The 22,218-nt window shown below is 42.3% G+C and overlaps 1 protein-coding gene across 1 annotated transcript in view; it reads left to right on the top strand.

Moving 5' to 3' along the window:
* The window catches only part of TEDC1 (tubulin epsilon and delta complex 1), a 74,322-nt gene that overhangs the window by 38,664 nt on the left and 13,440 nt on the right, over nucleotides 1–22,218 (top strand). Inside the window, 2 exon segments of the mRNA XM_086617707.1 lie at nucleotides 11,901–11,987; nucleotides 14,884–15,096. Of these exon segments, the coding sequence (XP_086473833.1) occupies nucleotides 11,901–11,987; nucleotides 14,884–15,096 (300 nt within the window).

Below are 22,218 nucleotides of genomic sequence, written 5' to 3' on the forward strand. Positions count from 1 at the left end.
TCCAGAAGCAGTGGGGCTTGGCTTCCAGATCCTATCTGGAAGATGGACAAGGACTATCCAGTGTCAGGAAGCAGCTAGAGGTCAGAGAGGGAGTTTGGGGTTGGTGACAGGGGAAGGGATGAATGGGTACCTGTGGGAGGGTTAATTTAGGGAGGTTGGAGAGACTGGAAACATATTGAGTGACTCTTCCTCATGCTGTAGGAAGAAAGAAGCAAGTCTCTGCAGGAGCTAAACTGCTTTAAATCTCAAAGAATGAATATGATCAAAACAATCTCCTCTGTTTCTTCTTCCCTGCAACGGTCTGTGGTGTCAGATGGTTTTCTGCTCATCTGATGCCTGCTGTTACCGGCTGGTTCAGTTCCACCTGCTCTGGGACAGGCACTTTCCACCTCCGCGGTCCCCTGGAATCCTGCTGGTGGTTCTCTTTCAAAGCACTGTGGAGTATCCCAACCTAGAAGGAGGCAGAGACATGAAATTAAAGAGCTTTGAGAAAGGCATATAGGACAGAGATGTGCCTGTGTTTATGTATCACTAAAGGAAAATCCTTATATCCTTATAGCCAAGTTAATTAGACATAGGCTGTATAAGTGAGTGATAATGTGAGTGGAAAATTGTTTGGGCCACTGAGCTTGGTGTTTGGTTGTTAGTGGTGTCCCTCTGGGGTTAGCTTTTGGGCCAGTACTGTTTAACGTCTTATTCATGGCTTGAGTGATGGGACGGAGTACACCTCCATACGGAACTGGGCATATCAGTGAATGCACTGGAGGGCAGCACTGCTCTTCAGGGGCACTGAGGTGGGCTGGAGAAGTGAGCTGAGACAGCCTCTGGAAGCTCGGTAAAGGCTCGTGCAAGGGCCTGCATCGGGGGTGAAATAGCCCCTTGCAACGGTACAGGCTGGGCGCTGGCTGCTTAATAAGCAGCTTTGCAAAAAAGACAAACCTCTGGGGGTCCAGGTGGGCAAGAGGTTGCCCAAGAGCCAGTGGTGTGCCCAGGCAGCAGAGGCTGACTGCATCCCGGGCTGTGATAGCAGGAGTGCAGCCAGCAGGGTGAACGGGGGGGATCCTGTCCCTCTGCCCAGCGCTCATGAGACCGAGTGCTAGGTGTCTGCTTTGGGCTCCCCAGCACAAGGACAGGGGCATACAGGAGCAAGACCAGTAAGGCCACTGAGGCAGCCAAGGCTGGAGCACGGGCCAGGCTCTTGTCAAAAGTGCACTGGGACAGGAGAAGGGGCAACAAACACAAGCTGGAACATAAGGGGAAAAAATTGCCACAAACTTTGGAACTGGTCAAACTTTGGAACCAGATCTTGCAGAAGGTGTGACGTGTCTGTTGGTGTTCAGGACTTGCTGGACAGAGTCCCAAGCACCTTGCTTGGTGCAGGAGATTGGATTAGAGACCTCCAGAGGTCCCTTCCCACCTACGTGGATCTGCTCTGCAGCTGACGGTGTTAGCATGAGACCAGCTTCTTGAGCTGACAAGCACTAGCTTGTCACCCAGCCATGAATCGTTTAGTTGTTGAACTCTATACCTGATTTCACTTTCCAAGTGCCCCTTCTTGGGAAGGATGCTTTATTTTTTTATTACTTTAGACAGTTTTAGTGCTAAAATATTTCTTTAGATATTTTTAAGCAAGGTGGCCTCTGGCTGCAATTAGTGTCCCACTGGAAGAACTGGCAGCATTATATAGCAACACTAAAGCAAATCATTCTACCTCATGGCATTATTACCTTGATCTGAAAATTTCCCCAGGCTGCAATTTGTCACTAATATTGCCTTCAGGTAAACTTATCCATACAAAAAAAAACTCAGGACTTAATAGAGCTGCAGTTCTGGAGTTGCCATCACCATTTTTTTGGGATGAGTTATTACTTAGTACATTTTATTGACCAAGCGTGTAGAGTTCTTGGTCCTTGAAAAACGATGCAGTGGTTCATCATGGACTCCATAAATTGTTGGACTGTGTATCAGCAATATCTTGGTCTCCAACACCATAAGAAAGGAAGGTGTCTCTGAAACACAGTAGATATGTACTGCACTGAAGTAGGAGCTGCCCTGTGTGGCTTGACTGATGCAAACACTTGGTTGTGATTGCCAGTGACAGAAAAACTGATAGGATGATACTGAGTTTCACTGCTGCTTTTGTGCTTTTGCTTGTTTTGTGCCGTACTTAACATAATTTGAATGCTGTGACAGTGACAATGACAGTGACATACTATAATATAACTCCATCTGAGACAATGCAGCTGGAATTAATAAGCTGGAGAGACAAGGCTGAGGTGCTTTGTCATCAGTTGGCGTTGGATCATTTTTCTTGGTGGAAGTGCTAACAAACCCAGTGGTGGGAGAGAGCTCCCCAGCTGAGGTGATGCTTTGGGCCAGCACAGGAAGGCCAGGCAGGCTCTGTGGTCCGATGCAGCACTACAGAAAAGATTGTACCAGCATCGTATCTGGTGTCTGTAAGCTGAATGATGAAATTCCCATTTATCAACTGTGCCAGCTGAAACTGGTATGCAGGGGCATGTATGGTGTAAGAGGTATGTCTTCTCTCCACATTGATATCAAAATATACTGGTCATGCTGCCTCTTAACCTGCCTTGGTAGGAGACTTCAGAGTAAGAGTCAGTTACTTGCTGCCATTCTTTGGTGGTGGAGTCTGAAACGATCTCATTAGTCCAGCCTAGTGGATCCTAAAATCCAGGGGTATGGGGCCCTGAAAGAACAAATTAAATGTCAGGAAAAAAAGTTAAGGTGAGGAGCTTTAAAACTCATCACTCATCTCTTGAATTGTACCTTGAAGCTAATGGTAGCCGCTGGAGAGTGCAGAGCATCTTTGTAATAGGCTTGTGGAATCATTACTGTTGTTTTTATCCAAGAGAGAAACTAATTATCAGCTTTTAATGGAAAAGGGACTTCAGGCTTGTCGCTCTCTTCTTGTGCCAAAATATGGTTATCAATGAATAATTGAATAATACTGAAGTGCCACAAGGCTGTGATGGTCTTGTGATCCCCTGCTGGGACCTCTGTTGTCCCCTATCCACCGTTGTGTTAAAAAGACATTTAACCTGTCCAGAAAGTCAAACATAACAGGACCGCCGAGTTCTCCAGCCTCGTGCTAGTTAAAGAAGCAAGCTACAATTAAATTCTTATATTGCAGTGGTTTTGGTCACAACTGAACTGGTGCTGCAAAGATGAACTGAACTGAAATCTGTTGTTTAGAGATGAGAATGCATCTCAGATGAGGAAGAGACTGGTAGAGCTTTTTTTATAGCCTAGTAAAATTAAACTTTGTGTGCAGTTAGCCCATAATGTTAACTCAGCTCTGACAGGTATTTTTGTTTTTTTAAATAGCTGAGGAAAGAGAGTTATAAAATCAGCTGTTACGCATGCTTTGCAAATGGCTTCAGATTTGTGGTTCTTTTTAAATATGTTTGTCACTTAACACAGTCCTTTAAATTAAGAGACTAGCAAGAGAAATGAACTGACATAAGGGAGACTGTAGCAGAGTTTGAATTAGTAGTTTCTCTAGTCTAATGCATATTTTAAAATGTATGAAAATACCTGCATGCATGATAGGCTATGATGGCTTGTCAAAGAAGAGCTAGGCTGGGAGAAACTGCATTCGTATCAAGTTGGTAAGCTTATTGAATAACTTTTTTAATTCATTGCGTAACTAATATGTACATCTGTATAATTCTATGTGCTTTTGGGTCTCCAGTGGTGGAAGCCATTCTTCTTTGTCTGTCTTTTTCTGTCTTTGGGTGAGAGCTAGGTTTTATTTAACATTTATCATTCTATGATTTATATTTTTTTTAGTGCTTAGAGGTTGTGTTTCTGTTGCTGTGGATGCTGTACAAGCCAGTCCTAGTCATGGTGCACATCTGATGGTGCCCTGGGAGTGCAGGTGAAGCCATGCAGCTCCATCTCTGATGAGCTGTCCCTCCGAGCAGAACTGGGGAAGAAGCCCTGGATGTCCTGCTCATCCAGTCCTATGTTAATGACCACCTGGTCCTTACAGGCCAGTAGTCAAAGAAGGTGGCAGGGAGCTGGCAGGCACCTGTGGGAAGGTCTGCACAAGGAAGGCAGTTCACTTCAGCCTCTGAACCCCTGTTCTTGCAGGGAGCAGATCAGGAGGTTTGGGATCCTTACACAGCCTTTGGGACTGGCAGCCTGTGGTGTACTCAGCTGAGAATAGCTGAACCCATATGGAAAAGCCCCCACAGGAGGGTAAGACATCACTTGTGCACAACTTGTCCTACATAACCCTTTATTTTGAAGGGAAAGTACTAAAGCTCAAGAGAAGGAAGAAAGCCAACCCTCTGGCTTAGTAGGTTTTTGCAATACAGCCTGATTTAAAAAAAAAATATATTTCTTTGGCATTGTGTAAGGATAGTGTTTTTGTCTATTCACTGCCAAATGCAGGATAAGGATGTCAAGGAAGGACACAGTAGGTGGATTTAATAAGCTGGTGGCAAGGATGGATGGGATAATTAAGGGGGGAGGGTAAAATCTGAAGGGTTAGTTCCCCTGCCAGAGTTAGTAGTCACCACACACACACAAAGGAAAGGAAATGCTCCTCCTATGAGTAGCGCTGCATGGTGTAGTAACATCCAGTGTGAAAGCATACAGAAACCAGGATATTGATACTGTTAGAAGTGTAGCATCAATTCTGAATTCAGGTAAGTTTAAAAAGCAAATTGGAAATTGCTTGTTCCTGTTGATTTCTATGTGCGTTTTTGTGGTCTGTTAAAAATATAGGAAAACGGGTGAGTACATATGGGGGGAAAAAGAAAAAACTGAGTATGAATAATACTTTGTTCTGTGAACAGAAACAGTCTGAATAAAAATAGATGAGTAATGGTCTCTTTTTGACATCAGCTACATGGGGGTGCTAGTTGGCAGTACAGTATGGACAGCTGTCAGGCAGTACTCTGATACAATTTGGTGCTTTCCTTTGAAATTCTCTGGCTGACATTTCTCTAAAGTAAATTGTGATTTTTCGTATCTACTGGGTGTACTCTAACTGAGCATATGTCGAGCTAAAGGTACTTAGTACTGCCTGAAAATTTGGCTCTTGAGACATGCAAGTTAGGCACCCAAAGTCAGTGGTACCTTTAGGGAAGAAACGTGTACCTCTTCCATTCTCATTCATCTTGAGCTTGGCTGTTCAAGTATAAAACTTGCACTTCAGTCTTCTTTTTCCTGATCTTTTTTCCCTGTTTTAATATGTGCCATTTCCACAGGGAAGAATGCAAAGTAGTCTGTTCATTGACCTGTTCCTCTGCAAATGAATGTCATTGTTAGTACATCCCAGTTCATTGCCTATCAATGTGAAAGCTGTAGTACGGTTTTTATGTGCCAAATGCCTCATTTTGTTTGCTTTAAATTCCATTTTCTTTCAGTTTCATTTTAAACAGCTGTTTTCTTAATCCCTCCACAAATAGCAATTACGTTTTATAATGATGATCTTTGTCACTTAAGTTTTTAACTAGTGGTTTGATTCCCTGCTCTCAGCCATGTAAAATGGAGATAGCTGAATTGAAGTTCCAGTTGCGGAGGTGTAAAACTGATGTTGGTGAGCAGAAAAGTCACATCTTTTGTTTTAGGTGTTGGAGTTTTTGCACGTGTCCAAGCATCTGGCATTACACCCCTCCTCCCAAAGCTGTTGTTTTGCATTTTATGTATTTTATCTTCTGCAGAAGATCCAAGTCCTGTTTTCTCTGACAGTCTGTACCACAGGGGAAAATAAAAAAAGTGCCATTACAATTTCAAAAGAGATGATGTGCTCAGCAGATGCAGATATATCTGCTTCTGGAGCCACAGAGGGCCTTTCCCCATCCCTGCTAGTGTTTCGGTCAAGGTCCCTATGGGGTCTGTAGCTGGCGGTGGGAGAAGTTCTCATCCGCTTTTGTCATCCAGGAGCCTTTTTGATCCACTTACCCTGTGATGGTTGGGTTGCAGTGTTTCTCTTGCTCTGTCTCAACCCTCAGCGATATTTCACAGCAGAACAATGACTTGAGTAGATCTTTATTTGCCTTGTGGCTACAGGCTGCTTATTGGTCTGTTGGTTTTTGTTCTTCAGCTGCTTGTATTTCACACTACTCCAGTGTGACTTTCTAGTTTTCAGGCCTTATTTATTTTTGCTTCAACCTTCAAGGATATATGGGAATGTCTTAAACCAGCTTTGCTTCTGAAGAAATCACAATGTGGAATCGAATCTTGGAGCACTGAGTGTGTCCACCTAAAATGTTCTGCTTTTGTCCCAGCCTGGGATGTTTATGATACCAAGATTTTCTATACTTTTTGGTGGAGGTGTCCCAAAACTTAGCCCTGCTGATGTGCAATTTGGGCACTATGTGCCATTTTAAACCAAATGTCATCCACTTAACCGCCTGCCTGCCGAGAGGCTCTCATTTGTCAAGGCTTGCTTGTTTTTTTGGCAAGGGAGTTGTGTATCGGTAGCAGAAACAAAGCTGTGATGTAACTTATTTCATCTGATGCTTGGTTAGGTCTCTAAAGCTTTAATCCCTATTATGGTTTACTTCTGGTGATGTAAATTGTGTAACTTTTGAATATTTACCCCTGTGCATTTTTTGGAAGGAGTTTCTCCGCTTTCCTTCTCTCCTGTAGGTCTTAGATATTCAGAAGTAGTATTCAGATTACAAAAATTGAAGTTGAATAAAGCCATTTCCTATTAAACAAATAAAAGTATGAAATAGTCTGTTGATACTTTCCCCATATAAGCTTTCATACTAAGCCAACCCTGTCCAAGCCTGTCTTGAGCCTTAAGTCATACTTAAGATGTTGGCATTTGGAGTGAGGTTTGCAATGATCTGGAGTCCAATGCAAGTTGTTCTATCTACAGTCATTCATGAACAGGTGATGAATCAGCAGTATTTTGTCTCTGAGCCAGGAAACATAATTTATTGCAGAAAGACTGGTTTTTGTCTGTCTAACAATAGGATGACTTTCTGAATGTTTAGGCAGAGCAATTTTTTATTAAGAATACTTTTGCCAGTGACATGGTAGTTGAATTATGATCTATGGGCATCAGAGATTAAATACTTGTTGCAGGGAGCTCTCTGGAACTGAGCCTATGAAAAGGATGCATTATACTGCAAATTATTAAATATTGATTTCTGTAACATTCTGCAGGCATCAATGGATTTAGCAATATGCTAGTAAATAATACGAAAAAGATTAACATCTCAACAGGAAAAGTAATTACAAATATGTTTAAATAATGCTTTTGGTGAGAGTTAAATTTGTGGATACCGAAGAGGACTCAACTTTGGCATCTCGTTGAGTATCCAAAACCACCTAGATGTTGTTGTCACCTAGGACTTCTGCAGCTGAATTTCCCAAAGTTTCCCGAGTTCCATGAGCTGCATTGGATGCGAGATGTTTGGCTTTGGAGATCACAGCTGTATGTCAGAGGAAGTGTGGCTTGTTCTTTACAGAGTTTGCATTCTTCTGCATCACTCTGAGGTTTCCTGGCAGCCTGCTCCGAGACAGCTCAGTTAAGCACACTTTTGTCTCTATAGCAAAGCTGTTGCTTGCAAGTCTTTTGCAGCAGTGATGATTTCTTTACAATGGTTTAGGGATGTTGTTACTGCAAAATATTTGCTCTCAGCATTCATTATGGAATTACTTCTCCACAGAGATTAGTAATTTGAATTTGTCATTACTTTTTTTCTGAGTGTAAGTATTTTAGAGCAATAACTTCCTCCAGAAGAATGAAAGAAAAGGATTTAGTTGTCTTAATTTTGTGTAGAGGAAAAGACAATTTTCATACGTTATCCTTAAACATCATTTAGATATCCACATGGGACACATTTTTGACTTGCTGCTTCACTTTATTCATGGACAAAATTAATGCTCTTCTGCAGATGTTAGTCTTTAAATTTCATTAGGAGGCATGACAACATCTGAGTCCTTAGGTCAATGAAAATGAGCAGGCAGCTTTAGTTGCAGCTTGCAAATTTGTCTTGCATTTTGAGAGGTTTATGTAGCAGCAGAAGTGGGAACTGCTGATTGCATGTAAAAGCATCTTTGTTGTTGGTACTAAATGAATATGAAAAGGGATTGTACTTAGGTAAAATGCAGAGGTACAATTTGGACTTTGGATTCCTCAATTGCAAAACCTGCTGAAATACCAGCTGTGGCGGGCGTGACTGCAATGAGTGACCTAAGAAAATGTACACCATTGACCTCAAAGTCAAAAAATGCATAGTTTAGTTAAAGATCAGTAAATGCTCATGAGAAGCTGGAGTAAAGGACAAGGTTGAGGGAAGGAAGCTGGCTGATATAGATTGCATCTATGGGTCCTGAGGAAACTGGCAGATGAAGTTGTTAAGCCGCTCTCTAAATTGGAGAGACATGGATTTGACAGATGGACCACTCGTTGGATAAGGAAGGACCACTCGTTGGATAAGGAATTGGCTGGATGGTCCACTCAAAGAGTTGTGGTCAACGGCTCAATGTCCGATTGGAGTTCTTCAGGGGTCAGTATTGGGTCCCATGCTGTTTAACATCTTTGTCAACGATGTGGACAGTGGAACTGAGTGCACCCTCACCAAGTTTGATGACACCAAGCTGTGTGGTGTGTTTGACACGCTGGAGGAAAGGGATGCCATCCAGAGGAACCTTGACGGGCTTGAGAGGTGGGCCTGTGAGAACCTCATGAAGTTCAACAAGGCCAAGTGCAAGGTCCTGCGCATGTGTCGGGGCAATCCCAAGTACAAGTACAGGCTGAGCAGAGAATGGATTGGGAGCAGCCGTGAGGAGAAGGACCTGGGGGTGTTGGTTGAGAAGCTCTACATGAGCCAGCAATGTGCGCATGCAACCCAGAAAGCCAACCATGTCCTGGGCCGCATCCAAAGAAGTGTGGCCAGCAGGTTGAGGGAGGTGATTCTCCCTCTCTATTCTGCTCTGGTGAGTCCCTACCTGCAGTACTGCATTCAGGTCTGGGGTCCCCAACATAGGAAGGACATGGGACTATTGGAGTGAGTCCAGAGGAGGGCCACAAAGATGATGCAAATGCTGGAGCACCTCTGCTATGAAGAGAGGCTAACAGAGTTCCAGTATTTATAGGGGGCCTACAGGAAAGCTGGAGAGGGACTTCTGACAAGGGCATGTAGTGATAAGACAAGGGGCAATGGCTTTAAACTGAAAGAGGGGAGATTTAGATTAGATATAAGGAAGAAATTCTTCCCTCTGAGGGTGGTGAGGCACTGGAACAGGTTGCCCAGAGAAGTTGTAGATGCCCCACTCCTAGAGATGTTCAAGGCCAGGCTGGATGAGGCTTTGAGCAACCTGATATAGGGGAAGGTGCCTCTGCCCGTGGCAAGGGGGTTGGAACTAGTTCTTTAAGGTCCCTTCCAGCCCAAACCATTCCATGATTCTGTGTTAGCTGTTCATTTGCTAAATGCAGATATGTCTGAGTGAAAGCCTGTCACCCCTGGTTCCTGTGGAGGCTGTCCTTGCGACGAAATTCATGGCATGCAGGCATACATTCCGTTGTCCCATCCCCACCTTGAACATTTATTTGGTTTTATGTTTTTTTGCTAAGGTATCTCAAGGATATTTGTAGTACGTTAGGTTTTATTGTGTTCTGCTGTATTCTTTGTGCTGCAATAACATCAGAGTCTTGCAAGGCCCATATAAAGGATGGCAGAGCATGTTGGCATCCAGGAACAGACCCTTCAGTCCCTCAGGGCAGAAACTCAAATGTTGGCTATTGCAGGCTGATGCTGCTACGGTGTGTTCCAGCTTGGTGGAAAACTGTCCTCCCAGGATGAGCGGTGTAGTCATCCCATTACTGATTGATGGCTGAAACAATCTAGCACACACTTGCTGTCTTGGTGTTTCTGAGGGCGGTAATACCTTAGTGAAAGGTGAGGATGCCATAAGTAGGTGAGTCAGATGAGTGCTTTCGAATGAGCTGTTCAATTTTTGCATGACTAGTGGAGCAATTTAAAAAAAAAAAAAAAAAGGGCAAGAAAAAAAGCCAAAATGCAAAAGATCCTGAAAGGCTTGAGATTTGGAGACAGCTCAGGAAGCTTTGGCTGTTGTTAAGGTCAGTTAACTCCAAACCTGCAAATGATCTGTTGGTGAAGTTTAAGAACCACATCCTTTCAGTTGTGGTGTGAAAGCAAGTGGCATATGGCTTTTTTAACATTCAGGAGCTCCCCTAGTGAGACTAAAAGTAAAGATGATGACTATGTTTTTACAAAGTTTTTTTTTTTGAAGGCTTAAAATGAAAAGCTCCCCGTTCCAACCTTCAGTTGTCTTTAGCTGTCACAAGACATATTCATACTGCAATCACAAGCAGCTCATAACCACGTTACAAAGCTACTTTAAAATCAAGTAATTTAGCTATTGCCTGAATATTTAATAAACTTTTTGGCTGGGTTTTATTGCCAGCATCAGATGCCGTAAGGTAAGCTGTTTGTGCTGCAGATATACCTACGAAAAAAAAGAGAAAAGAAAAAAGGAGACAGAAGCACATTCTTTCACTTTTCACATACCAGCTGAGCTTCAAACTAGCAAAGTCATTAAGCGTAATGCCAAGTGTCAGTTGTGTGAACAAATATGTAATAATTGTATTTTGGATCCAGCAGTGTTTTAGAGCAAACTGCTCATAATTTCCAGCAGTTACTCTTGCAAAGTGTGTTCCTTTCTTTGATTTCTTTATCTTCAAGTTTTAATTGCAGAATAAAATGGCAAAGCGAACTCATGCTTTGCAGTTACTCAAATTATATGTTATGTAGTAAGTAACTAAACCCAATAAAGCTAGCAGAAATAGTTGTCTATGTCAGGTAGGCTTAACTGGTGCTGATCTGGTCCCTGTCATTCTCTTTGAGACCATATACTGTTAGTGTCATCTTAAAAAGTTGCTTTTGTTGTCAGATTGGTGTTAAAATTGTTCATTTCAAATATAAGCCCAGTACTGAAATTGTTAAAGCTGGTAAGCTCTGACTTATACATAATTTGTTCATCTAGCATTCTTTCTAAGAAGTTATGTTTTTCTAATCTATAAATATTTATTCTTGGAATGTCTCTTTCTTCATATATGTGTGTGCATACATGCATGTTGTGTATATATTTATGAAAAATTCGTAACTTGTATAGTTAGAACATAACCTCTCTCCTTCGAGTATGCTCAGGTAAAGGGAGGGATTCCTCATGCAGAAGATCAGACAATTTATAAAATACATAACACTTTTATAGGGAGTTTTCAAATTTGGAGCATCAGAGGGATGCTCAATAAGGGATGAAAGGTTTTGAGGGAGGAGGCAGAGAGGACTGGAGATACCGGAGTTTGGAGTTTTCTCCAGGTGTGGGAGCAGCATGGGAAGGAGATACTTTGGAGTAGTGGAGTTACCTGTATGTCACAGTTGAGGTCATTACTACTGAATATGAGGAGACCCAGTTAAAGACCAACTATGTAAGTTTTGGCTAAGAGAAGGCTGTATATGGCCTGGAAGAGAAGAAGGTGCTTTTAAGCTTACAGCCATGCTAAATGTGAGTGAATGGATAGATGGAAAAAAATACTCTTGGAGAAACATGGCTTATTTTGGTAGTTAAGAAGCGTAAATTTGAAGATGGTCACGCATCTAAACCTTAATATATCAGAATTATAGCTCTTCAATCCCTCAAAACAGTATAGAAACTCACATTTATGTATGTAAAAGCTGATGGTCTTTGTACGTTTGGGGTGAGGAGTAAATCAATGATGCTGGGGAAAGTCTCACGTCATGTTTCCGCAGCTGATGTTCTTGTAAAATGTTGTCCTGTCTACCATTCACACTCATTTTGTAATTTAGACCAAACATGTTTCGTTTAGTTCCCAAGTGGCCAATGCTACCTGATTTTTCTTTCCTTTGTCTCCTTTGCTCTAGCTGTTGCAGCTTCTGGAGTCTGAAACCATGCAACTAGAAGCCTTTCTGGAGTGGAAGCAACTGGAACCAGTTTATTGGCAGTGGATGGTAATGAATCAAACTAATTTTGAACAACAAAACTCCAACAAATAGCTGACTGCTTCCAAAGGCCCCTTCCCACAAAAATAAATGCTGCGAACCAACTGTTCAACAGCACTTGAAAAGAAGGGACAAAAGCCTTTGGTAAAGAGTTTTCTTAGTTCTCCTTCATCCCTCTGTTTTTGAGTAAGACTCACCCAGCTGAGCTGAGGAATTGCTGGGCAGAGTGGCAGAATTTCGTACAGTTAACACAAACGAAAATGTCTGATCTTCATCTCTTTAATGTTTTTTAAATGTAGCAATCGTACATTTTGTTAAAATTAAATGGTTTTTCAGAAGAAGGCCTCTAAGCTTTATTGCAGACTTGAGAACAACTAAATTTGCAAGCAGCTGATATTGAAAACAACTTCATTTTTCCCAGCCAAATAATGTGTTGAAATTGCCGATTTCCCCTTGAACTGTGGTGAATGATCATAAGAAAATCAATAAGCCTTTCTCTGCGCATCTTACGATTTCTCAAGTGAGTGTAAACGGTACCATCCATCTCACTTCTCTCTACAACTTTTGCCCATTCACAGTTGCTGAAAATAATTCTTTAGAGCACCACATTAGCTGTTTGAGTTTACAAAATTTTGAGAATCAGTGAGCTGACTGTTAATTGCCCATATGTCCTGTTCTACCCTAAAAGCAAAGCGCAGAGGAGTGTAAAATTACCTCACCTGTCTTGAAGAGTACTTCCAATGCAGAGCCATTCAGATTGCCATTAGTAATATAATGGGTTTTGCTTTACATGTCTACCGTCTCATAGTTGTTTAGAAAGCAGGAATACTAGCAGAAGCCTGGCTCCAAAGAGGCAAAATATAACTGCAAGTGTTAACGGCATTTCCGTGTATCCACCGAAACCTTTGCCTCTGATGTTGAACAGTGTGGGGAGTATTGCGTGTTAGTCTTCTTCCTGGAGTTAAGTCCTAAATAAATAATTGCAAAAAACCTGACCAGGACATCTTTTTAAATTGTTCAACAGGAGGGATGGCCAATTTGCCTTTTTCTTTTGTTTTGCTCATGATGGTGGTTGTTCCCAGATGCTGTAGGATGTATGGGAATGAGATGTGCTTTGAGGATGCAGTAGTTTCTCCTTCCACGTAACCCATGTTGTGCATTGCCGATCTGATGGATGGGATGGTTCTTGCATAGCTACTGCCAGGTCTTCCTGATGGTTGTGGGCAGGAGCATGACACAGCATGACATAACTATAGCAACTGAGTGACTGCAGTAATGTTACTTTAAAATTCTGTAATATAGTGAATTTCAAATTAAAAACCCAAAACAGTGCCAGAAAAGCTTTGCTTTATTTCCATGCAGTTTGTTAGCCTGTCAGTGCCCAGAACATGAGCTGGGCCTTTGGTCAGCATGAGCTGCTGGCCGCAGTGCTGCTTTGTGCCAGTTTGCAATGCTGGTGCTCGCCGAGAAACGAGGTTTTGTAGAGTGTCTTTTGCCATTCTTAGCTATCTTACAATGTTTTCTCTTGTATGAGCCTAAAAATTTCTTGCTGTGAATTAAGCCAGAGTTTTTAACCTACCTGCAGAGAAGCGGGGGGGGGGGGGAGGGAATAAAAAAATCCCCATCCTCTTTATAGCAATCTTTTATATGTGAAGGCTGTTAGCATGTCACTGTCTTCTCAGTCCCTGTTTCTTGGCTAATCAAAATTGGTTCTCTTAGTGTCTCCTTATAGGCCATTTCTTCAAAGTTCTGGTGTTTGTTGCTGCTCTTATGGGACTTTCTTTCTCATTTGTCTGTTTGACTTCAGGTGCCTCACCCGTGTATTAGTGTTACGGTCAGCGCTCTTCTATCACAGGGACTTGTGTTTATGCTTTCTAAAATGATACTTGACTTTAACAGCATGACACCGGTGACTTTTGGTTTACTGACATCTCTTCCAGCAGTGTTGCTGCTGAGCCAGTAATTATGCACTTGGTTATTCCTTGCCCGTGTGTAGACCGTGGTGCTCAACTGCTGAATTTCCTCTTACTGTTTTCAAATTACTTCTCCAATTTCTCAAGATAACTTTGAATGCAAATCGTGTCCTTAAAAGAGACTATGATCTCTCCTATTTAACGTTGTCTCAATAACAATATGGAAATAAATGTTTACTACTCTTTGAGAAGGCTTGAGTCCTTTAGTTATGCTGTCCTACCCTGGCTTGGAAACTGTGTGTTTCTACATAATCTGTACACCACAGTGTGCAGATACAGGCATTTCAAGGACTCTGAAGTTATTTGGTACTTTTTTATTTCAAGTAACTGTTGCTACCTCAGAAGGCAGTTGCAGAATTAGTTAACAGAACCAGCTAGGTGGTCATGGTCAAGCAGAGCTGGCAGAGCTCCTGACCAGCCTGGAGCAGGGATCTCTTGGGGTTCCTCAACTTGTAGAGTTTTACAGGGGCACAAGTGGTCCCATGGGTGTTACAAATTACTGTGTCGCATAGCAGATGAGACTCTTCTGAACAGCATAAGCAGGTATCTCCATCCTGATCATGACTTTGTTACAAAAAGCCACAGAAGTGCATCCAGCCTCAGAGTTTGAGAGGAAGGGGCATATCTAGAGCTTCTGCAGTACTGATGATCTCTGTCCCGTGTTACTTTATGCTTTAGTGCTGTCAAGAGTAGCTCACAGTATGCGGTGCTTTCTATAGTGTGTTAGGCTAGCAGCGTAAGTTTTCTGTTAACTTAGAAATACGTTACAGTGAACTGAGGAGGTTATCTCTTAAAACAACTCTGAGGTTGGGGAGCAACTGTGTACTGAGATAGCAGCAGTGAATTCCTACTTATGAATTACCAGGAAGATGTGTGTGTGGGAAAACGTTTTAGCTCCTGCTGAAAAATAAATTTTATTGTTTTTCCTTTAGGAAACTGTGTTAGATAATATGGCTGAAGAGGGAAATACGTGCGAATCCCAGGATGCTCATGTAGAGAAAAGCGGGTTGCCAAAGGTGACCTCGTACTGCCCCTGGGCTGACAGTCTGACTGGACAAATTGACAGATTATCCAGAGATCTAATGACTCTCCATGACCAGCTGCAGAAGCTTGTAACTCGCCGAAAGGCTGCATGGTGTGAGAAGGTAAGGTTTTGGGTGAAGTCCTTGATCATTAGCACTTTTAAGATCCCTGTTTTTCAGCTGTCTTGCTACAGCCCATCCTGGGGCAGCCTCCCTGTTGCCGCTCTGAGCCAACCTTGCTGCAATCTTGATGTCAGATCCAGAGTTACTTGTCTGTTTATGCCCACAGCATGCCAGGTGCTCTTTCAAACACAAAAGTAGGCTTCTGTCCCAGAGAGGCAGCATGCTGAAACAAAATAAATGTTCTTTTGGAAGGGAACTATCAAAGAATAGGGGTTTCAGAGGAGAGAAGAGAAGAGGGGGAAATCGTGGCAGCCCCCGGAGGAGATAGAGGCAGCAGGTAGAAAGCATCTGTAATGGTTATAGTGAGAAAAATATAGATAGATATTCGCAGGGAAGGGAGGGTGGAGCTTGTAATCTTTCACTGAGTTAGTCTCTGAAATGTCTGGTGGGGAAGGAAAAAGAAGGATTTGAATCAAACCTGTTAACTGAGAGAAGAGACTAAGCACAAGACTTGATGGAAGAACAGACTGGCTGTGGGAGGCTGGCTGCGGAGGAAAGCAGGTGATAAGAAGGAAGTGTACATGGTATTTGCTGACATAGGGATGGGGAGACACCGGGAAGTACCCGGAGGGGGTGGTGGGGCATAGATAAAGGAGGTGTTATGTAGATGGTGAATCTGAATATTAACGTTCTGGCGCAAGGAGAAGATATGATGAAGATGCAGGCCTAAAAAACTAGTAATTCTTTTCATACGTCAAGAAGAAAGAAGAATACCAGAGAATCTATGAAGCTTGTGGATGGAGAAAAAGAGCTGTATCACTGTTTTGTGTCTATGTTAACTCAGGAGAGAGGGTTTTTGCTTGTTGGTATTTTTGTTAGTTTTGGGTTTTTTTGTTTGGGGTTTTGTTTTTTTTTTTTTTTAGTTTGAAGTGTTGGTTGACAGGTTTATACATCAGCTGACAAAATGAAAAGTGGCAGGTTGTCAGATCAAGAGAGAGGTATTTGCCCAAGAGTTCAAAAGGCATGGAAAAAGTGTATGCAGAGCTAATCACTCTCTTTCACTGTAAGGATAAGGAACCAGTTCGAGTCAGCTGGGTAAGGACAGGCACAAGGAGCTACTGCTTCACACAGAGTACGGAGCTTCTTCCCACAGGGCACTGTGGATATAAGCAGTGTACAGGGATTTGAAATCTGTTGGATGCATTCTTGGAAGACGAAATCCATCAAAGATTATCAAATATACAGATACGAATTGCAAACTTAGGAAGTTGTGGAAGTATGACTTGTTGCATACTGGGGGAATATCCTGAGGAATTATCTCCATGTGTTTACCGTTGTCTTACAGTCTTCTCTAGGCACTTGCTGTCGATCGCTGACAGTGATGGGGTGCTGGACTAGGCAGGTCTCTAGCATCATCAGATTTGGTTGCTTTTATGGCAAACCAGACATGACTGTTGCAGGACAACTCAGGCTCTGAGTTCCAAAAATAAAATTTCCAATGCGTGATTTCCAAAGCAAGGTATGCTCTGACTCCTCTTATATGTAACAATACATATGCTGTTAAATATTATGTAATGACGACACTGAAACTTTTTTATGCTTAAATTTGAAAATGAAGTCCAGAAATATTGACCGATGAATTCGTCATTGTACTTTGAAATAGATGCACTGATTGGATTTGAATGATGGTCAGCCAGTCAAGTTCCAGTGTTTCTAAGATTCAGTGAATATCACAGGAGCTTAGGACTATGGGTAACAAATGGAGTGCATCTTAAGTGTGTTGTTAAAAGGATGGTTTATCACAAGTGCCTCCTCTTCTACGTGCCCTGGAACAGAACTGTTTTGTAATGCCACACGACAACATTTTTTGGAATGCTGGGGGTCAGATGACTCTATCAGTCCTTTTTATATCAACTCTTCCTTTGAATAGCGTTGTTGCTTGTGTGATGCTTTCTGCCTGTAGTCTGTCTTGTTTTTCCCCACAGTCAGGATGATTGCTGAATGCAGGCTTCTCTATCAATTGTATGTTTCTGCCCCCTTCAGTCTTTTCCCTGGAGAAATAAGCTTATCAAATCTTTCCTTCTATATTATTTTTTAATCAAAAAAGAGAAGATACAGACTTAGCTAAAGTAGTCATTATCTCTAACTTTGTATCTTGCAGTGTTGAGACATCTGGAAATTTTCTTGGCTCTCACAAGCATGCCTGGCTGAGGGACAGTTCAGTTTATTATGGCTCTTGTGCCCACTGCCTTGTACTTCACAAAAAATGTGATAATCCACAGAGTAATTATGTCTCTTGTTACCAGTAGGCCTGATATCTGTGCCAGGCAACTGAGTAGAAACTGTTCTGAACAGAATTGAGGGCACATGATTAAACATGATATACTGAGGAAGAGACAGCACAGTTTTTGCAGAGAGGAGTCATGAATCTAAAATCTGTTGGAGCTCTTTGGAAAGACCTTGACCAAGGGAGGTTGGGTTGACATTGTTCAATTGCTTTTACAAATGCCATTTGATAAGTCCCTGAAAAGATTCTCAACAAAAATAAACTGCCATGTGGCTGTCTCTCCTCTTACCCTTGAGCAAACAGCAGAGCAGGAAGTGGACAGGAGGCAGCTATGATGGGTTTGTGGAGGTGGTCACTGGTGGAGTTGCACGGGCCCGTGCCGCTCAGCGTGTGTATGGCTGCTTGGAGAAAGGCGGTGTGTTGTGAGGTGCCCAAGTTGAGATGAGACTAAATCCCTGAGAGCACATGGGAGGCAACAGCAAAGGATTGTTGAGGGTCCTTGTACTGAGTAGGGAGGTGGTGAATTGTCTGATAAAATTGGGTGGAGAGAGATCTAACAAAATGTATCTGAAGGCAGAATCATAATTTTACATGTGTGTTTTTCTGACCTGACTGTCACAGCACATGAATCTCTTTCTGGAATGCCATGTGCAGTTCTGGTCCCAGTCATAACTCAAAAAAACCATAAGTGGTTGAGCTGAAAAGGCACAGGGAAGGGATGCGATGATTTTTTTTTTTTTACTGTTCTTCTGATGTTCTTTGGTTTTTGTGATGAGTGAACCTAGGGGGAATTACTGGACAAGTTGGTGAAGAAAAAAATAATTGTTAAGCAAGAAACATGGAAAGTATTCTCTGGTCAGGAAAGTCCTTCAACTGCAGACTACCAGAGTTTAGGAAGTTGTGTCTTCTAGTGAGGTATTGTTACTTATTTGTCTAGTCCTAAACTTATTTCCTAAATATTTGCTATTGAAGATTTGGAGGTGGTGCTGGGTTAGACGTAGCTTTGATATAACAAGGTACAGTTGCTCTTTCGTTACATCCCGTTTTAAGCATCGCAATACAGGAGAGAAATTGGGGAGAGTCCAGAAGAGAAAAATGAAAATCATCGTAAGTCTGGAATGTAAGGTCTTTGAAGATCTTCATGTTAAAAATTGAAAGACTAATGTGAGGTATATGATTCTTTGAACATGAAGTTTTCTGTGGAGGAAAGATTTTTGGTTTTGTTTTTTTCCCCATGTCATCAGTGAATGGAACAAGAATGTGGGTAAATTGCAACACAGAGAGATTCCAATTAGATACTAAGGAAAAAAATTTCTAGTGCCCAGGGCAGAGAAACATTGGAGTAGGTTGTCTGGTGAGCTGTGAAGTCTCCGTTCCTCGACCCCGCACAAACCAGGTTATGCAAATATCCATCAGGAATGGCTGAAGAGGAGTTGGACCTGCTCTAAGAGTGGATTTGGCTTGAAAACCTGTTCAAGCATCTTTCACTTATGCAAGCCTGTGACTGATTGATTTGTTTTGGGCTATGTAGAGGTATTTCAGGTGTGTTGAAGCCATTGCTATGCCATGATATTGAGTTTGCACCAATAAACACAGCTGCTTATTATTCAGGATGTGGTTTCAGGGGCAATGTGTCTATTTGTTGCAAGTTTGATCATTTGCATGCTAATTCTGGTAGTTAAAACTGTTCATCTTAAATCTTTTAAAAATAAATAACTAACTTTCCTTATTTTCTTTTGTTTGTTTCTTTGTCTCTTTATTTTCTTTTGTTTCTGTCAGCCCCCAGCTCTTTCTTTGGTTAGGTGCTTGGAATGACCCTGAAACCATTTCCCTCTTTCAGGGACATTCACTAGAAGACATCTGAATGTTGCCATGGGATTTGGGTGATTTGTGAAACCCTGATTAATATGACATTTTAACTGATATCCATCTCTAGGCCAGCAATGTGTTCAGTATCTTGGAGGAGAAAAGGCATATGACAGGGGTGTGATCTGAATACAGGGCTTTCTTATTGTTAGCTTTGTTCTTTTCCATTTAGTACTGGGCAAATAATTGCCATTTCTTCGGTGACATTTTGGGGATTTGTAAATGATCAAAAAGTTGAGTGAAATGGTTAAGCTTCAAAATGTTTCTCTTTTTAGAAATAAACTTAACTGTAAAAGATGACATCTTCTAATTCCAGAAGAGAACTTGTTTGTTTGTTTGCTTTTTCCTTTCTGAATATTTCATGTTATCTGTTCCTTTATTTGAGAGAGGGATTTGATTTCAGTCTGCATTAAACATTTGGCATCCACAGGCTGTAATGCAGAGTATTTGACTCCAAATAGTGGTCGTTTCAGTTTTCATCACATAAGCGTTCACACCATACTGAGCTTTTGTTGAAACTTGGGATATTGTATCTTGGGATCCTCTGTGTTCACTAGCATTTAAAAGCAAGCCAGACTCCTTTGAGATGGTGATATGATGGGATGGAGCTTGCTCATGCATATGCCTCTGAAGTGCGCCCAGAAAGACTTAGAGCCATTAATCTGAGCTTGAACATGCTCCCTCCACACTAGAGTTCTCTGCAGAAATACTGACGGCTGTGCTTGTGTGCTTGGCGTGCGTTCTGCCTGCATACCCAGAGCTGAGACTTAAGAGATTGTAATCCCTGGCCCATATCAGACCTCCTTAATGACAGAGGAAAAGCATGCCGGAACCCGCATTTTGTCCTTGCTTCTGTATTTTTCTGCTGATCAGTCACCTCCCCTTCAATTCAGTAACACCTAACCTTCCCGAACTGTTGCACCCACAGCCTTGATAGGGATCGGAGGATGCAGGGCTGCCCATTTTGGAATAGACACCCTTTGAATTCACAGCATGTTGGGGAGGGGCTGTATGGGAGAGGGATGTTTTGTTTTCTCTTGCCAGGCAGAGGGGAGGTGCAGGGGTGGTCAGCAGTGGCCGCAGGAGTGACCTGGGACACTCCATCAAGTGGGGATGGCAGGGGCTGAAATGCAGAGAGGCTTTTGCTCCATCCCAAGAGTCCTGTGATTCACTTGAATTTTTTTTACCAGCGCCAGCTCATCACAGCATACTGCTGGAGACCTTGTAGATTCTAATAAAAAGAATTTTTTTTCTGAGGATCTTACACTTGTAAAAGACTGAATGGTTTTTGATGCACTTTGATTTAAGGCTTCACTATTTCAAGTAGGGAAGCAGCTCCAGAGACCAATGCTGAAATAGTCCTACATCCTTCTACATCCTTCTGGTTTTGCTTGTGTGTTTTGTTTTTTTTTCTGACTGAGATTGAGTAGATAAAATTCAACTCAAACAAGTGCACTTCCAAAGTTTTTCTGTAAGCCTTGTAATGAATTGAGGTTGGGGCTAAGGAGCTGTGGGTACCCTAGTAGCCAGTGCTTGGTGCCTGTGCTGCGTGCATGACTAACCTGCATGAAAATAAAGGCACATGCACTGTGTGTATGTAGGTGAGGAAAATATAAAGTCTCACTATTTTCTCCACCGTGTGAATGGCATGGGGTGATAGTGGGAATTGGTCCTGGCGTGCCATGTTCCCTCCTTCACCGGTGTGGGGCCAGCTTGTGTTTCTGCTGCCTTAAACCCAGGGCTTGTGGCAAAGGGACAGCTGAGCTCTCACTGGAGAACTCTGAAGGCTTGTCAAAAGCTCTATTTTATTTTTTTAAAGCAAACTGTTCATGTTGCATCTGTGCTATTTCTGCTGTTCATTATAGTTCTCTGGGGTTTCTGCTAATATGAAGATGTTAGCATAGCGAGTGGTTAATTATCCAGGCTGTCTGGGATGCAGGAAGTGGAGGAGTGGTAGGGAATGGTTCAGTGGCTGCGTATTTCCTCAGTCAGCACATTCCCTTCCCCTGCCCCTTCCTCAGTCCCAGAGCTTTTCTGTGTTCCACTTAGTATTTGCAAACCTCCATCTGGAGCACCGAGCAGCTGTCAGTGGAGCTTTTCATGCAAAAAGAAACTGAAGAACTAGCAAGGCCACAAGAGCAGCTTTTGGAAATGCATGGTTGGCTGGGCCCAGATGCCTGGGTAGGGGGAGGAAACCCAGGGAAATCAACAGAAACGTCCATCAAAGGGAGCAATGGAGGACATGGACAGGAGGATGGCAAGGAGGGACAAGGCTAATGGCTTTTATGTGTAGTTCTTATTTAGTCAAATGTAGGATTAAAATTGCTGCTGATGAAATTGCCATGGTATTAGCAGATCTAGGTTATTAGAAAGCACAGATCTGCTGTGAACAGTAGGAAGTAAGAGCCTAATGTTTGTGTTCACTTTTGCTCATGTATTTTGTTGCATTAGTTTATTTGTCACTCATTTATCAATATTCCTAGCATCTGAGGAATGAGGACATCTGAGGCAGTTTGCTTCTCCTAAGTAGTGGTGGAGACTGCAGTGGAGATCCGGGCGACTGTTCCTGGAGGGCAGTGTGCTCTTTCTTGTTGGAGGGAGGAAGGAATCCATCTCCATGTGCATGGTTTCTCCTCTTAACAGCATTAGACCTAAAGCCCCTAGTTAGCCTGGTTTAAGGCTGGCGTGCACGTGGAAAGTTACTGCAGATAAGCAGAACTGGGAGATTTTTGAAAGAATCTTGCTCACTGCTGAGAACTCATGCAGGTTGGTCAGACTTGAACAGTCAAAGGTTAAGCTTGCAGCATACAAAGAGATGAAAAAGATAAGTATTTATTCTTTGTTTGCGGATGTAACTTGCTGTGCAGATTGCTGAATGGGTGCTGAACTGTGTGAGAGACAGAGACTGTATGTACCAGTTGCTAAATCAGCAAACTGATTTCAAACACACACAAAAACTGTAACTGAAA

The sequence above is a fragment of the Tauraco erythrolophus genome, chromosome 10, assembly GCF_009769465.1.
Source record: "Tauraco erythrolophus isolate bTauEry1 chromosome 10, bTauEry1.pri, whole genome shotgun sequence".
NCBI classification, from domain to species: domain Eukaryota; kingdom Metazoa; phylum Chordata; class Aves; order Musophagiformes; family Musophagidae; genus Tauraco; species Tauraco erythrolophus.